The following is a 15,894-nucleotide window of genomic DNA, read 5'->3' as shown; positions in this document are numbered from 1 at the left end:
GTGTGGCCATTTCCATTGTATTAGCCCAATGATCACACATATAGCACTATATATATTTATACACACACCAGTGAACAAAACAAAAAAGAAGATACTTACAGAAAAATGAGCATGCATGCATGTAACTTATATACAAAAATCAGGTGGACCCATTTACATGCAAATATGCTGTTTGGATAATGCAGTTGAGTTCTACAGTGAGTTCATAAATCACACCATGAACAGGTTCTACTTGAGAGTTTTTATTAGGGTAAGAGGGGCAGAGTCAAAATAGACTTTCTCTGGGCATAGCAGGAAACACGGAGAGAAAGAGAGAGGTAGAGGCAAATCCTCCTATAAGGGGACCTAGCAACAGCACAAGGGAGAAATAACAGGTGGTTGCAGGTGGTCCACAGGTGGTCATAACTGGCCACCGTTCTGGAGGTGGTCTCACAGATACTTGATATATGCTAGTCAGGTCCCCTGTGGGAAGGCCATAATGATGTCTCCTTAACAAGCCCAAAACACATAGGTTTACACATATTTACAAATATTTATATATATTTACAGATTATTGATCAAGATAATTCCAGTGGGCTTTAACGTTTATTCAATGAATAAATGTTATATTTATACCCTTTAACATAGTTCAGTTCTATTTATACCCTTTAACATAGAGTCCTTACCTCAGAATAATTGCCTCACAGCAATTAGGAGGATCATGGATTACATGGTTATTTATAAATATGGCATTCCATTGATTTGACAAGATGGCAGCACCATGAGAACACTGCTTCTGAGAAGCAGGACAACATTTTCCATACAGCGACCAAGAGACTGAACTCCGGGCCCTAAAACAACAGTGATCGTGTTTCCCAGGTGAGAGGAAACCCCATGGTGTGGGAATCAATCCAGTCCACTTTCAAGTCACCCAGCCAGATCCCAGAAGAGATCCCTGGTCGCACAGGCACTAGGTCACCAGACCAGAGCAACACGCTTGTGTGTCCTGATCACCTTCCCAGGCTGAACAGTGGCCATAAAAACACCAGAGAATAGGAGTCCCAGTTGTGAGAAAAACCCACAGGAAAGGAAGGAAACGGGATTGATCTCAGGTCACCCAGTCTTTCCCTGAAAAAGTTCCTGCAGAATGGCAGGTGCATGCCACCAGCACTGAACTGGGCTCAAGCTGCAAGCAGAGACTTGCTGTGCACCCAAATCTCCTCTCTGTCACAGACAGACTGTGTGCCTCAGGGCATCAGAGACTGGGAGTCCCTGTCAGGAGAAAACCCCACAAGGAAGGAAGAAAACATGGATGGACTTACTTGACCCAGTATATGTCTGGAGAAGGTCCCACAGCCCAATGTGCCTGCCAACCCAAGGAGCTGCTGTGCACCAACTAGCCTGCTGCTCCCATGAGAGCAGTACTCACCTGCCACTTATTACCGCTTGGCTTTGGGGCACAGAGCCCCAACTTCAGACCTACAGAAGCCTGGGATCCCTTAGATCAAACCCCAGATACTGCTGCAAGGGGCAACCAGTTATCCATAACAAAACTGACCAAACCATGGGACACACAGGTTAAAGCAGCATCTCACTAAATTTAAAGCAAGAAACCTAGAAGCAGGATAGCTGTCTCCAGGACTTCTCTGGGTAAAAGGAGAACCCTCTTGACTAACAAAGATCAAAGTTAACATTCAGGTCTGTATGCCTGGGGTGAGCTGTGGCAATTCCTGAAAAACACCAGCTGTTCAATGACCATACCCAAAAAGTTGAGGAGGCTTCCTTCAGGAAAAACCATCTTTCTGCCAAGAAGACTCTCTCTTCCACAGGATTTCAGAAACCACCAGAAACTAATACCCCAAACACAAGATAGCCAAATGGGTAGAGGCCAGTGTAAAAGCTCAACCAACAAAAGACAGAGCAATATAGCATCTCCAGAAACCAGTTATTCAGGGGTAAGGAACCCTGGACACCACAGCATAATTGAAATTCAAGAAGATGACCTAACATCTATGCTTATGAAGAGGATAAGAAAGGAAACAAATAAAATACTTAAAGATGTAGAGGAAGATAAAGTAAAAAAGATTATGGCCATCCATAAAGAAATAGATGAAGATAAAGACAAACAAATTATAGCCATCCATAAAGATATAAAGGAAGTTGAAGACAAAGAGTTTGTGGCTTTTAGAGAGGAAATACTCAAATAAATCAATGAAAGAAATAAAAGAAACAGAATTGTTCACACTAAATAGCTGAAGGAATTGAAGGAAAAACAGGAAAATACAGTCAGACAGGTGAAGGAAATAACAAAAGAGCTCAAGATCTGAAGATAGAATTGGAAAAATTAAAGAAAACACAAATGGAGCAATTTGTGGTGACAAAGAACTGAGGGAAAAAAACAGGAACTACAGAAGTAAGCATAACCAATAGACTACAAGAGATAGAAGAATCTCAGGTGTGGAAGATACAATGGAAGAAATCGATGTGTCCATCAAAGAAAATTTTAAATCTAAAAAATTCCTGACACAGATCATCCAAGAAATTCAAGACAGCATAAAAAGACAAAACCTAAAAATAATAGGAATAGACGAAAAAAATAAAATAAATGATTCCCTCCTTCAAGGCCCAGAAAATATTTTCAACAAAATCACTGAAGAAAAAAACAAAAAGGGGGAACTGTAGAGAGCTGCGGAATGCTATGCCTTAAAGATGGAGCTGGTTTCCGCCTTCCACCTTCCCGATGGTGAGTGCTCTCTGTCACGAACAATTCCACATTTGGCTAAGGCTGAGGATCTGGCTTGCTTCCATGTATGTGGACCTATCTGCATTGCCCACGTGGCACGTCTGGGTTGGCTACCCAGAGGCTATTTAAGCTGTGGGCTGGCTTTCCCCAGGGTCCGAGGATTGTTCAAGGTTCCTGAATAAACTGCATTGAAAAAAAAAGAAAAAAAAAATTTCCCCAACTTAAAGGACAGGCCAGTAAGAATACAAGAGGCCTACAGAACACCCAATAAATTAGGCCAGAAAATAAAATCCTCCTGCCACATAATAATCAAAACAGTAGGTATACAGAACAAAGAAAAATACTAAAAGCTGCTAGGTTTTAGACCAAGTAACATACAATGGCTACCCCATCAGAATCACACCTGACTTCTCAACAGAGACTATAAAAGCCAGAAGAGCCTGGATGGATAACATGCAGGCCCTAAGGGAACACAGATGTCAGCCCAGGCTACTATACCCAGCCAACTCTCAGTTGTCATAGATGGAAAAAACAAGATATTCAATGACAAAAACAAATTTCAACAATACCCACACACAAATCCAATGTTAGAGAAGATGCTAGAAGGAAAAATACAACCCAAGAAAACTAGCTACTTTCAAGAAAACACAGGAAATAATTAACTTCACTACAGTAAAACAAAATCAAGCAAGCACACAAACTTATGACCACAGCCAACAACAAAATCAAAGGATATAACAGCTACTGGTCATTAATCTCTCTCAACATCAATGGAATCAATTCTCAAATAAAAAGAAACAGACTAACAGAATAGATGAGTAAGCAACACCCAACAATCTTTTGCATTCAAGAAACACAACTAAGTCACTGAGATATATATAACCTGAGGGTAAAGGGCTGGAAGATTGCTTTTTAAGCATTTGGACCCAAGAAGCAAGCAAGCGTATCCATTCTAATATCTGATAAAATAGACTTTCAACCAAAATTAATCAAAAAGAGATGGGGAAGGACACTTCATACTCATCAAAGGAAAATTCCACCAGGAAGCATCACAATCCTGAATATCTATGCCCCAAATACAAGGACACCCACATTTGTGAAAGAAACATTGATAAAACTTAAACCACACATAGATTCACAGACATTAATAGTGGGAGACTTCAATACCGGACTCTCAACAAAGGACAAGTCAATAAAACAGACTTTGAACAAAGAAATAATGTCTCTAACAGACATCATGAATGAAATGGACCTAAAAGACATCTTACACCTAACAGAACATCTTACATCTAACATCTTCCATCTAAGAAATGTACACCTTAGAGATCTTATACCTTACATCTAACAGAACCTCAAACCCAAACACAAAATAGTTTCCTTCTTCTTAGCATCTCATGGAACCTTCTCCAAAATAGACCATATGGCTGGTCACAAAGCAAGCCTCAACAGATACAAGAAGATTGAAATAATCCCCTGTATCCTGTCTGAACACCATGGAATAAAGCTGGACCTCAACAACAACAGAAATAGCAATAAGCCTACGCATAGATGGAAACTGAACAACTTGCTACTAAATAACAGCTGGGTGAGGAAATAAATAAAGGAAGAAATTAAAGTCTTCCTAGAACTCAATGAAAATGAAGACACAACATACCCAAACTTGTGGGACACAATGAAAGCAGTGCTAAGAGGAAAGTTCATAGCACTAAGTGCCTTCAAGAAGAAATTCGAGACAGCACATTCAAGCAACTTAATGGCTCACCTAAAACCCTAGAAAAAGAAGAAATAGACACACCAAAAATGAGTAGACAGCTGGAAATAATCAAACTCAGGGCTGCAATCAATAAATTAGAAACAAATAAAACAATTCAATGAATCAATGAAACCAAGAGCCTGTTCTTTAAGAAAATCAACAAGACAAACAAACCCTTAGCCAAGCTAACTAAAAGGCAGAGAGACACCATCTAAATCAACTAAATCAGAAATGAAAAGGGGGATATAACTACAGACACTGAGGAAATCCAATCACTAGGACTTACTTCAAAAGCCTATATGCCACAAAATTTGAAAATCTAAAAGAAATGAACTATTTTCTTGATCGATTCCACTCACCAAAGCTATAAAAAAATCTGGTAAATCAATTAAATACTCCTACATGCCCCAAGCAAATAGAAGCAGTCATCAAAAATCTCCCATCAAAAAAAAAAAAAAAAAAAAAAAAAAAAAAAGCCCTTGACCAGATGCTTTCTGTGCAGAATTCTACCAGACATTCAAAGAAGCACTAACACCAATACTCATCAAACTATTTCACAAAATAGAAAGAGAAGGAACACTACCAACTCATTCTATGAAGCCACAGTCACCTTGGTACCTAAACCTCACAAAGACCCAACAAAGAAAGGGAATTTGAGGTCAATCTCCCTTAAGAACATTGATACAAAAATACTCCTCAAAATACTTGCAAACTGAATACAAGAACACATCAAAGATATCATCCAATACGACCAAGTAACACACATTCCAAGTACGCAGGGGTGGTTCAATATACTGAAATCCATCAATGTGGTCCACCATAGTAACAAACTGAAAGAAAAAAAAAACCAAACAAACAAACAAACAAACAAAAAAAAAAACCATATGATCATCTCCTTAGATGTTGAAAAAGCATTTGACAAAATCCAACATCCATTCAAGTTTAAAGTACTGGAGAGATCAGGGATACAAATCACAAACCTAAACATGATAAACACAATATACAGCAAGACTATAGCCAACATCAAACTAAGAAACTTAAAGCAATCCCACTGAAATCAGAGATAAGGCAAGGCTGACCACTCTCTCCATATCTCTTCAACATAATTCTGGAAGTCCTTGCTAGAGCAATAAGACAATTGAAATAGATCAAGGGGATACAAATTGGAAAGGAAGAAGTCAAAATATCACTAATTGTAGATGAGATGATAATATACCTGAGTGATCCCAAAAATTTTACCAGGGAACTCCTATATGTGACAAAAACCTTCAACAAGGTGGCCGAATACAAAACTAACTCAAAAAAAAATATATATATATATCAGTAGCCCTCCTGTATAAAAAAGACAGAAGGACTGAGAAAGAAATTAGGGAAACAACACCCTTCACATTAGCCACAAAAGACAAAAATTTCCTTGGTGTAACCCTAACCAAGCAGGTCAAAGACTTGTATGAGAAAAATTTCAAGTCTCTGAAGAAAAAATTAGAAGATATCAGAAGATGGAAAGATCTCCCATGCTTATGGCTTGGCAGGATTAACATAGTAAAAATGGCCATCTTACCAAAAGCAATCTACAGATTCAATGCAATTCCCATCAAATTAGCAACAAAATTCTTTACAGACCTTGAAAGAAAAATTCTCAACTTCATATGGAATAACAAGAAACCCAGAATTGCTAAAACAATCCTCTACAATAAAACATCTCTGGAGGTATCTCCATCCCTGATCTTAAGCTGTACTATAGAGAAACAGTAATAAAAAATGCATGATGCTGGCATAGAAACAGAATGGAGGATCAATGGAACTGAACAGAAGACCCAGAAATAAACCAACACACCTGGCCAGAGATGCCAAAACAATACAATGGAAAAAAGATAGCATTTTCAACAAATGGTGCTGGGCTAACTGGATATCTACATGTAGAAAAATGGAAATAGATCCATACTCATCACTCTGCACAAAACTAAAGTGCAAGTGGATTAAAAACCTCAACATAAAACCAGACACATTAGGAGGAGGTACCCCCCTATCAGTGGACTTGGAAAGGGGCACGGTGGAGATGAGGGAGGGAGGGAGGGACTGGGAGGGAATGAGGGATCGGGACAGGGCTGGAATACAGAGTTAATAAAATGTAACTGATAAAAAAAATAATAATAAAATAAAAAAGAAGGAGAAGAAAAAAAATCATTTAGAAGAAAAAGTGGGGAAGACCCTAGAACTCATTGGTACAGGAGACAACTTCCTGAACAGAATACTAACTGCACAGGCTGTAAGAGCAACTATCTCTAAATAGGAACTCATGAAACTGAAAAGCTTCTGTAAAGCAAAGGACAATGTCATCAAAACAAAACGAATGCCTACAGATTGGGAAAGAATATTCACCAACCTCTATCTGACAGAGGGCTAATATCCAGTATATATAAAGAATTAAAGAAGCTGAAAAGCAACAAACCAAGTAATCCAATTAAAAAATGGGAACAGTGCTTAACAGAGAATTCTCAATAGAGGAATATCTAATGGCAGAGAAACACTCAAAGAAATGCTCAATGTCATTAGCCATCAAGGAAATGCAAATAAAAACGACCCTGAGATTTCACCTTACACCCATCAGAATGTCCAAGATGAAAAACTCAAGTGACAACACATGCTGGAGAGGTTGTGTAGAAAGGGGATTCCTCCTCCACTGCTGGTGGGAATGTAAACTTGTACAACCACTCTGGAAATCAATCTGGCACTTTCTCAGACAACTAGGAATAGTGCTTCCTCAAGATCCAGCTATAGCACTCCTAGGCATATATCCAAAAGACGATCAAGTACACAATAAGGACATTTGCTCACTCACATTTGTAGTGGCTTTATTTGAAATAGCCAGAAGCTGGAAACAACGCAGATGCCCCTCAACCAAAGAATGGATACAGAAATTGTAGTATATCTATAGAATGGAATAATATACAGCAATGAAAAACAAGAAAATCATGAAATTTGCAGGTAAATGGTGGGAAATGGAAAAGATCATCCACAGTGAGCTGTCCCAAAAGCAGAAAGACATACACTGCTTATACTAACTCATATAAACATATAATATAGGATAAACCTATTAAAATCTATACACCTAAAGAAACTATTCAAGAGGGAGGACTCTGGCTAAAATGCTCCATCCCCATCCTAGAAGGGAAAGAGGATGTATATCAGAAGAAGAAGAAAACAGGAAACAAGTTAGAACCTGCCACAGAGGGCCACTGAAATTCTCTGCCCTGCAGACTATCAAAGCAAATGCTGAGACTATGGCCAAACTTTGGGCAGAGTTCACAGAATCTTATGAAAGAAGTGGGAAACAGTAAGATCTGGAGGGAACAGGAGCTCCACAAGGAGAACAATAGAACCAAAAAATATGAACACAGGGTCTTTCTAGAGACGCATACTCCAACCAAGTACCATGCATGGAGATAACCTAGAACCCCTGCACAGATGTAGCCCATGGCAGTTCAGTGTCCAAGTTGTTTCCATAGAAATGGGAAAAGTGACTGCCTCCGACATGAACTGATTAGCCTGCTCTTTGATCAACTCCCCCTGAGGGGGGAACAACCTTACCAGGCCACAGAAGCTGACAATGCAGCCACTCCTGATGTGATCTGATAGACTAAGATCAGAAGGAAGGAGAGGAGGACCTCCCCTATCAGTGGACTTGGGGAGGGGCATGCGTGGAGAATGGGGAGGGAAGGTGGCATTAGGAGGGGAGGAGGGAGGAGTTCATGAGGAAATTCAAAGTGAATAAAATATAATTAATAAAAATTAAAATAAAAAATAAAAAATAAGGCATTCTGAAAGTTACATGGTAGGTACAGAGTAATAATAATTCATGTGATATCTTAACAAAGCCTATGCATCAGGATAATTAGTCAGATAATTGTTTATCTGTCTTTGCCTTAAGAGATTCTTTAACTATCTCTGGTTTCACAAGTTCATTTAAGGTTTAAAACAATAATTTCTAGATGTGCTAATACACACTGAAACCCATTGACCCAAAAATAATGTTTCCTTTTGGGACAATAAATCTGTCTCATGCCCAACATCTCTCTGGTGAGATGTATGGACTTGGCATCTGGACGCACACAGAGGCTTTTATTGAACTTTCTATCAACTATCTAACTTCTTAACTTCTAACATTTGTTTAAATCAAAACAGGAAATGTGTAAAATCTTCAGGAGGCACCATGAAATCATTATTTCATCTGAACAACAGGACATCTTAAAAAATATCCTCCTCAACTAGGAAGGGTAAATACCCAGGGAAAGATGGCAGTGAAGCCTCTTTCAAACCATGCCAGAGTTTAGAGAAATACAGTAACAGCAGCACAGCAAAAGGGGGTGTCAGTTAGAGGATGAAAATATAGAGGCACAATCTCTGCCTCAGATTTACCTCTACTGGAGACTTTGGGGAAAAAAAGTAAAACCTAAGATGCTTCCATAAATCCCAGATGTCCTCTGAATCCCTTACCCTGAGTGCCTTCTGACAGGAAAGAAGAAATAGCAAGAAAGGGAAAGCAAAATGAAGCTTAGTGCATATGGTCAAATTACATGATATATTGGAAAGACATGGCTTTCATGAAATTCTGTTCAGTAAATTAACACCCATAAGAGACATTAAGGGGCAGCAAGATAATTCATATGGCAAAGATACTTTTCACCAAACCTGATGTCAAACCTGAGTTTGAACCCCAGAAACAAAATGGAAAGAGAGTCAAGTCTAAATTGTCTTCTGACCTCCACAATTATGCCTTGTATAATGTGCACCTATAAATATGCACACACAGACACACTAATGCATGATCACATGCATACAGCAAAGGAAATTAACTAACATGTAATACAAATTTTAAGAGTTTATGGAAAGTACAATCATTAGCAGCAGATAGGGTCACCACCAATGAAGGAAGAAAGGAAGAAAGGAAAGAAGACAAACACTCTATAATCTACAAAAACCAAGGAACGTACTCTTTCCTAGAGCCCCCAAATTGAAATAAAGTTTTCCACCATCATCATTATATAGGATATCAGAATTGCAACACTGTAAAAAGATAATATAAAGCAGCACAGTTTGTAGTAATGTGGTACAGAAGAAATAAAAAGATAATGCTGAGTTCTTTTTTGCATTTTCATATAAAGGTTTCTCTTAGAAAAAGACGTCAGAATTATTGAACCCATAATTTTGTAAGAGGATCTGCAAACTTTTTCATCATGTTTTCAGCCACACCTGCTATCACGATGAAGGGGAAGTGTGCACAACCATGGCTGTGTGTGGTGCAGGCAGCTGGTGAGACTCTCAAGGAGGTTTGTGTTGGAGGCTGAAGCACTGTGTGAGGAGCAGTATAATGCTGCTGACAGTAGTAATCTGCCAGGTCTTCAGCCTGTACACTGCTGATGGTGAGAGTGAAATCTGTCCCAGATCCACTGCCGATGAAGAGATCAGGGATCCCAGTGTGCCGAGTGGATGCATAGTAGATCAGCAGCTTAGGGGATTGCCCTGGTTTCTGCTGGTACCAGGCCAAGTAGTTCTTTTGGTCTTTGCTGGATAAAAGACTCTGACTGGACCTGCAGCTGATAGTGACTTTCTCTCCTGCTGACACAGCCAGAAAGGATGGAGACTGAGTCATCGTGATATCTGCACAGGTACCTGCAATCAGGAATACACAATGAACATGCATATAGATATAAACAGAGATTGTAAAACAGTTGAAATTAGTCATTTACTATCATTTTATCAGAATATTATAATGTAAGAATCATAGAGACTGGCATTGTCTAAATTTCTTATCTACAAAGAAATGACTCTGCAAAGATAATATTTTGAGTTTCTCACCAGACACCCATAGAAGCAGGGATATGAGGACCTGGGTCTGTGACTTCATCTTGCTCCCCCTGCTGTCTGATGCAGTTCAGTTCTCACTGCAAAGACCTGGTTTATAAATTCTCAGCAGCTGGGCTGGAATGCAGAATGCCCATGCAAAGCAGTCAGCAAATGCATAAGCAAATGCCTGTGCAGTGTCTGTGAGTGTAGCTTGTGTCAATCAACAGTCAAAAATACTATCACAGGGAGCATGAGCAATCACTGAAAAAGAAGGTCTTAGAGCTCTCAAACAGAAAAGTACTATGTGCTCTAACAGCAGACCTGGGTTAAAATCCAAGACATTTAAATCAATTGACTTCTGTAGAAACATTCGTAGAGCTATCTCAGACTGACAATCTTTGGAAAATGATAGGCTGTGTTAAAAAAATAACACATGCATACACACACACATACACACACACAGTGAAAGAGACACAGTAAGAAAGCATGCCATAAAAGAAAGAAATGGTAGAGGAAAGAAACGATGAAGGAAAAAAAAAAAACTGAGGTTAAATGTGTTCAGTATTTCTCATCTCCAAAGCCACTCTTATACTGAAGACAGAACAGGGCCTTACACATTTGGGCTCTGGTTTCTAGATAAACAAGAGACTAAGATGCAAAGATCAGCCTAGAATTCACTTTCTGGATATCCTGGTGGATATTAATTTAAGACTGATATCAGAGGAACTTTAATCTCAAAGCATAGGAAACCTAGCAGAAACTCACTGTACCCGCCTGAGGGGACAGTAATTCGTGGGTCTTCGAAGAGGGCCAAGCCTGAAGAAAAATGGGCGAGAGAGAAGAATAGGACCAAGCAGTTTTCCTTGTCAAAGTCCCGTTTATTGTGGGGCAAAGCTTTACTTTTAAGCTCAAAGAATAAGGAAGTAAAATAGGAGGGAGGGGGCGGGAGACTATCTCGTGAAACCGGTCAGGTGGGGGGGATCAGGTGGGGGGTGGCTCCTGGTCTCAGGAAGCAATCTATCCAGGTGGTCAAAGCTAATTGCAGCCTCCAGCTCCAGCATCAGTCATGATATGTACCTGGGATTCTTGGTCTCTGGCAACTAACAACTATCCTCCCTAAAAATTCAAGAAATTGAAAGAGGGGTTTAAATCTCGATAAATGAAAAAGGAAGAACAGATTTTTCATGAAGTCATTGCTGTAGACCAATAATGAATTTTTATTCAAGAAATACAAATGCTAGTGTAATTTAGAAATTAGCAGCATTGAAAATTGGATTAAGATGGGCTTCTGACATCGTAAACATGTAAGTTTCTCCAGAAGGGGACACAGCCATCCTAATGTACTTAACGATTTTACAGAGACCAATACATCAGCGATAGTTGCTATCCAAATGGTGAAAAAGAGAAGTTTGGCTAAGTATAAAAATTAAATAGTGACAAGAGAAATCACAGAAGTTGCCAGGACTTCATATTACTGAACTCTGAAAGTATATATAAGAAGTAAATTATAAAGTCAGAATCATGTGTAAAGTATAAAAGAAAAATCAATAAATCAAATATCATGATGAGGAGTAGAGATTCACATCTGTACTCCCAGAACTGGAGAGACAAAAGCAGGAGACTCATGAGTTTGAGGCCAGCCTGAGGTACACACCAACTTCTAGGACAATATAGTCTATACACGGAGAAAATGTCTCAAAAATGTGTATCAATAATCATCTAGTTACAAGGCAGCTCATGTCATTATCTACACAAAGCGAATTATTTATCTGATGTTAATATTTCACAATTAAGCCTCAAATACTATTAAAAATAAATATTCACTTATCCAGTATGCATTTTCTTTTATTTTGATAACATATATGATTTTATACATCTACTTTTCAGGTATAAAATGTTAAATAATTTCTGATAAGCCCATGCAGATCTCTTCGGTAAACCACTAACACATCCTATGAGAGAGGTAGACCATATGTGGATACAGGAAGTTCCTAATCTCAAGGTCTAGACTATGACAGACAAAGACCTCTGCTCCTGTCAGTGTCTAATAAGATGGCATATGTCTTTGATCTTCACAAAAATTTTCACTTTGCTTTTTGACAGCAGCATTGCCCTCAGACTGTGCTCTCATGATGTTTCCAGTAGTTTCTTCAGATTGAACAAAAGGAACCAGGGATCTTACAAATCCAAACACTCCATGGGCTTCTCAAAGTATGTGAGGGAAGAGAATGTGTCAAAAGAGATAAAAATTTTAAGTTATATTATGAATAATTTAAAGAACCCAACATTCCCTCGTTACTTATCAAGTTTCCACAGTATGTCCTTGTGCATTAGATTTTGTTGGATTTGATTATGAATGAACTATAACCCTGCTGGCTGAATACATTCCTTATTGATATGCCTCCACCTTTGTAAACATGAGGTCTGAAGCTGATGACCTTCAGCTCCTGGGACAGAGCAACCTCTTCTATGGACACCACTGTGGATCGAGAATCAGGGAATATCAGTCTCAGATGCAGTTTATCCTTAGGACTATAAGGCTGAACTCAGCTTTTCTGTTCCAGCACTTAGAATCTCTTATTCTCTGGATGAGTGGCTATGTCTACTCAATATATGTGATAAGAAAGAGTAGGCATAGAAAGATTTCCAATACTCAGATAAAACATTGACATAGTATTCTTAGTTAAAATCAGCAGCGTGGTACCAAGGATATAGAAGTTTATTCCTACATTCAAGATACAGAAGGTCCTTATACAGAGTGACAGCCATGAACAAAATCTGTCCTGGTTTACATGCCGAGAGCCCACAGGTATCGCTTCTCTCAGCAGAGCCTGCACAGATTCTCTGAGTCAGTAGGAGAGGATGTGGTTAGAGACCTCAAAGCATCCTGTCAGAACTGAGTGTTCTTTGACACCTGTCCCTAGGTGTACTAAAGAGAAAAACCCTTACTGACCGGTCAGCTTCAATAGCTGAGGACGGCACACTGGTAGACAAAGGGAGATGATGGGAGGGTCTTCTTTTTAACATTTTTGTGTCTATGACTATTTTGTCTAGATGCATGGCTGTGCACGATGCATGAACCTGGTGCCTGCAGAAGCCAGATGAGGGCATTTCTTTGAATGTCTGGAGAATTCTGCTCTAAAGCCTTCTGGCCTTGGGCTTTTTTCTACTTAGAAAAAATTTAATGACTGTTTCTACTTCTCTAGGGTTTAATATTCTGTTTAAATTGTTTATTTTATCTTGATTTACCATTGGTAAGTGGTACATATCAAGAAAATTACCATTTTCTCTTAGATTTTCCAGTTTGTTGGAGTACTGTTTTTCAAAATATATTCGTATGATTCTCAAGAATTCTTTGGTGTCTTTTGTTATGTTCAAATTTCTGTTTCTACTTTTGTTTATTTTGATATTCTCTTACTGCTTTTTTGTTTTTTTGTTTTTTTTTTTTTTTTGGTGTGGATATGAGTTTTTCTATCTTGCTGAATTTCTCAAAGAACACAGTTTACTGTATTGATTTTTGAATTGTTCCTTATTTCTATTTTATTATTTCGAGCCATAATATTATTGTGTCTTACAATCCAGTCATCTTGGGTGTGATTTTTTTTTTTTTTTTGCTTCTACAGTTTTCAGGTGTACTGTGAATTATTAACATGAAATCTCTTGAACTTTTTAATGTCAGAATTTAGTGCTATGAACTTTAATCTTAGCACTGCTTTCAATGTATCCTATATATTAGGGGATGGTATGTATTCTTTTACTTTGAATTACAGAAAAATCTTTCCTTTCTCTTCTTATTTATGTCTTTGATAGTTTCCATTCTGTGAAAAACTGTTCAGTTTCCATGAGTTTGCAAGCATTTTGTTTTTAATGTCCAGATTCAGTCCGTAGTGTTCTGATAGGATGCAAGGAGTTATTTCAATTTTCTTATGTCTGTTGAGACTTGCTTTGTGTTCAAGTATGTGTGCAGTCTTGAGTTTTTAACAAATCTACTTTATTTAAGTTTATTAAATATTCCTACTGCCCTTCCAATACCTCAATAATGGGTAAGAGTAAAAGAAGGGGTATAGGAACAAGGCAATAGTACTCTCTGTTACTTCTTGATGTGTAGGGTCATGAAGATTTGGGGGGAGGGGGCAATACCAACATCAGTCATAAAATATCCAGAAGTCCAGGTAACCAGCAAATCAGTAAACAGCAAATGCAGCATCAGGAAGAACCAGCAGCAACCATACTTTTCCAAGCAGCTGCTAATTCTTCCTCTTAGCTGCCATATTCATACCCCTCAAAGTCCTCAGAATTCAACCATGCTCTGCAGGGGACACTTAACATATGTGGACAAACTAAACCTTGCCAAATTGGGATATTAACAAAAACATGTTTACATATCATAAACCAAAACATCTACAACACTTCCCCTTTCCTTTTTAAACAAAAATGTCTTTTTTTCTCTAACACTAATAAACTGTATACAATAAGAATTGAGAGAATTATCAGGTAAGAATTACATTTAAAATGTCCAGTCCATTTGTATTTGGCAATCATCGAAAAAATATTCCACTATATATCCTATCCTGGTGAGTCCTAAGTTCTGTACCTATTCTACTTTCTTATATCTATCAACCTAAAACATTTTTCTATACCTTAAACTTCATTGTAGTAAAACTATGACTATCTAGTCTTTAACCGCATCAAAAACACTAGAAGCAAGAAATAAACATATAGGATGCATAGAACTATCAGCAACCACAGCTATAGAAATGACAGGGACAGTTGACTGCCAGAGGTTCCCAGGTGTTGCTGGGGCTTCCAATCTTCAGCCTACTGGTACAGAATATCTGACAGGCTTTTCTGTGAATCAGGAATTTTGAGGGACTGACCACTTAGTCTTTGCAAAATTGGACAGTCAGTTTTCCAGTGCCTTGCTGTTCAGTTTGCTCAGAAAGCTTGCTTTCAGTAGTTGAAAGACAGTCTTTTTCTCCAGTGGCAATCTTGCCACATTTGTTTCTTTTGATGCCCATCATTTTCTCTGAAGTAGATTAGAGGTGCTGCCAAGAGCAGATGTGTCTCTGTCAGAAAATCCTTTTATTATTAAAATATCTTTAAATGTTATATTGTTTAGATATCTGAAGTGTTTGAAGACCACCTATTCATCTACCAATATATAGTGCATAATCATATCTATCTACCTAAATATCTGTCTATATATCTATCTATCAAGCAACGTTGTTTGTGTCTAGCTATGTACTATCTACTTAACCTTGAAAATATATACAGGAAACTAAATAAAGCTTATGTCTGTAATTAACTAAAGTGGTATCTAATAAGACTACAAGTAAGACTATCTATAGGTTGCTAACTACTAACTTGCATTGCTAATCATCTGGAACAGTTCACAATAGTTCTCATAAGATCAGAGTTTTACACCACATTTTCAAATGAGCTGTATACATAGAATACATTAAGCAAAAGTTGAACAAAACAACCTTAAATTTCCATCAATGTACTACAGTCCATACCAATAGGAAATTTACAGTAGGAAATTCAATAATCTACCTTTTAACCTATAATCCAT

General features: G+C 38.1%; 1 gene segment (V, D, J or C); it reads right to left on the bottom strand.

The window, feature by feature from the left end:
- Positions 1-9,588: 9,588 nt before the first annotated feature.
- On the bottom strand, positions 9,589-10,401 carry LOC110544534 (immunoglobulin kappa variable 4-1-like). The segment is given in 2 exon segments: positions 9,589-10,148; positions 10,335-10,401. Coding segments are annotated over 2 exon segments (531 nt in total).
- Positions 10,402-15,894: the final 5,493 nt, after the last annotated feature.

This window comes from Meriones unguiculatus, chromosome 5, assembly GCF_030254825.1.
Source record: "Meriones unguiculatus strain TT.TT164.6M chromosome 5, Bangor_MerUng_6.1, whole genome shotgun sequence".
Classification (NCBI taxonomy): Eukaryota; Metazoa; Chordata; class Mammalia; order Rodentia; family Muridae; genus Meriones; species Meriones unguiculatus.
This window is presented reverse-complemented; position numbering and strand designations above follow the sequence as displayed.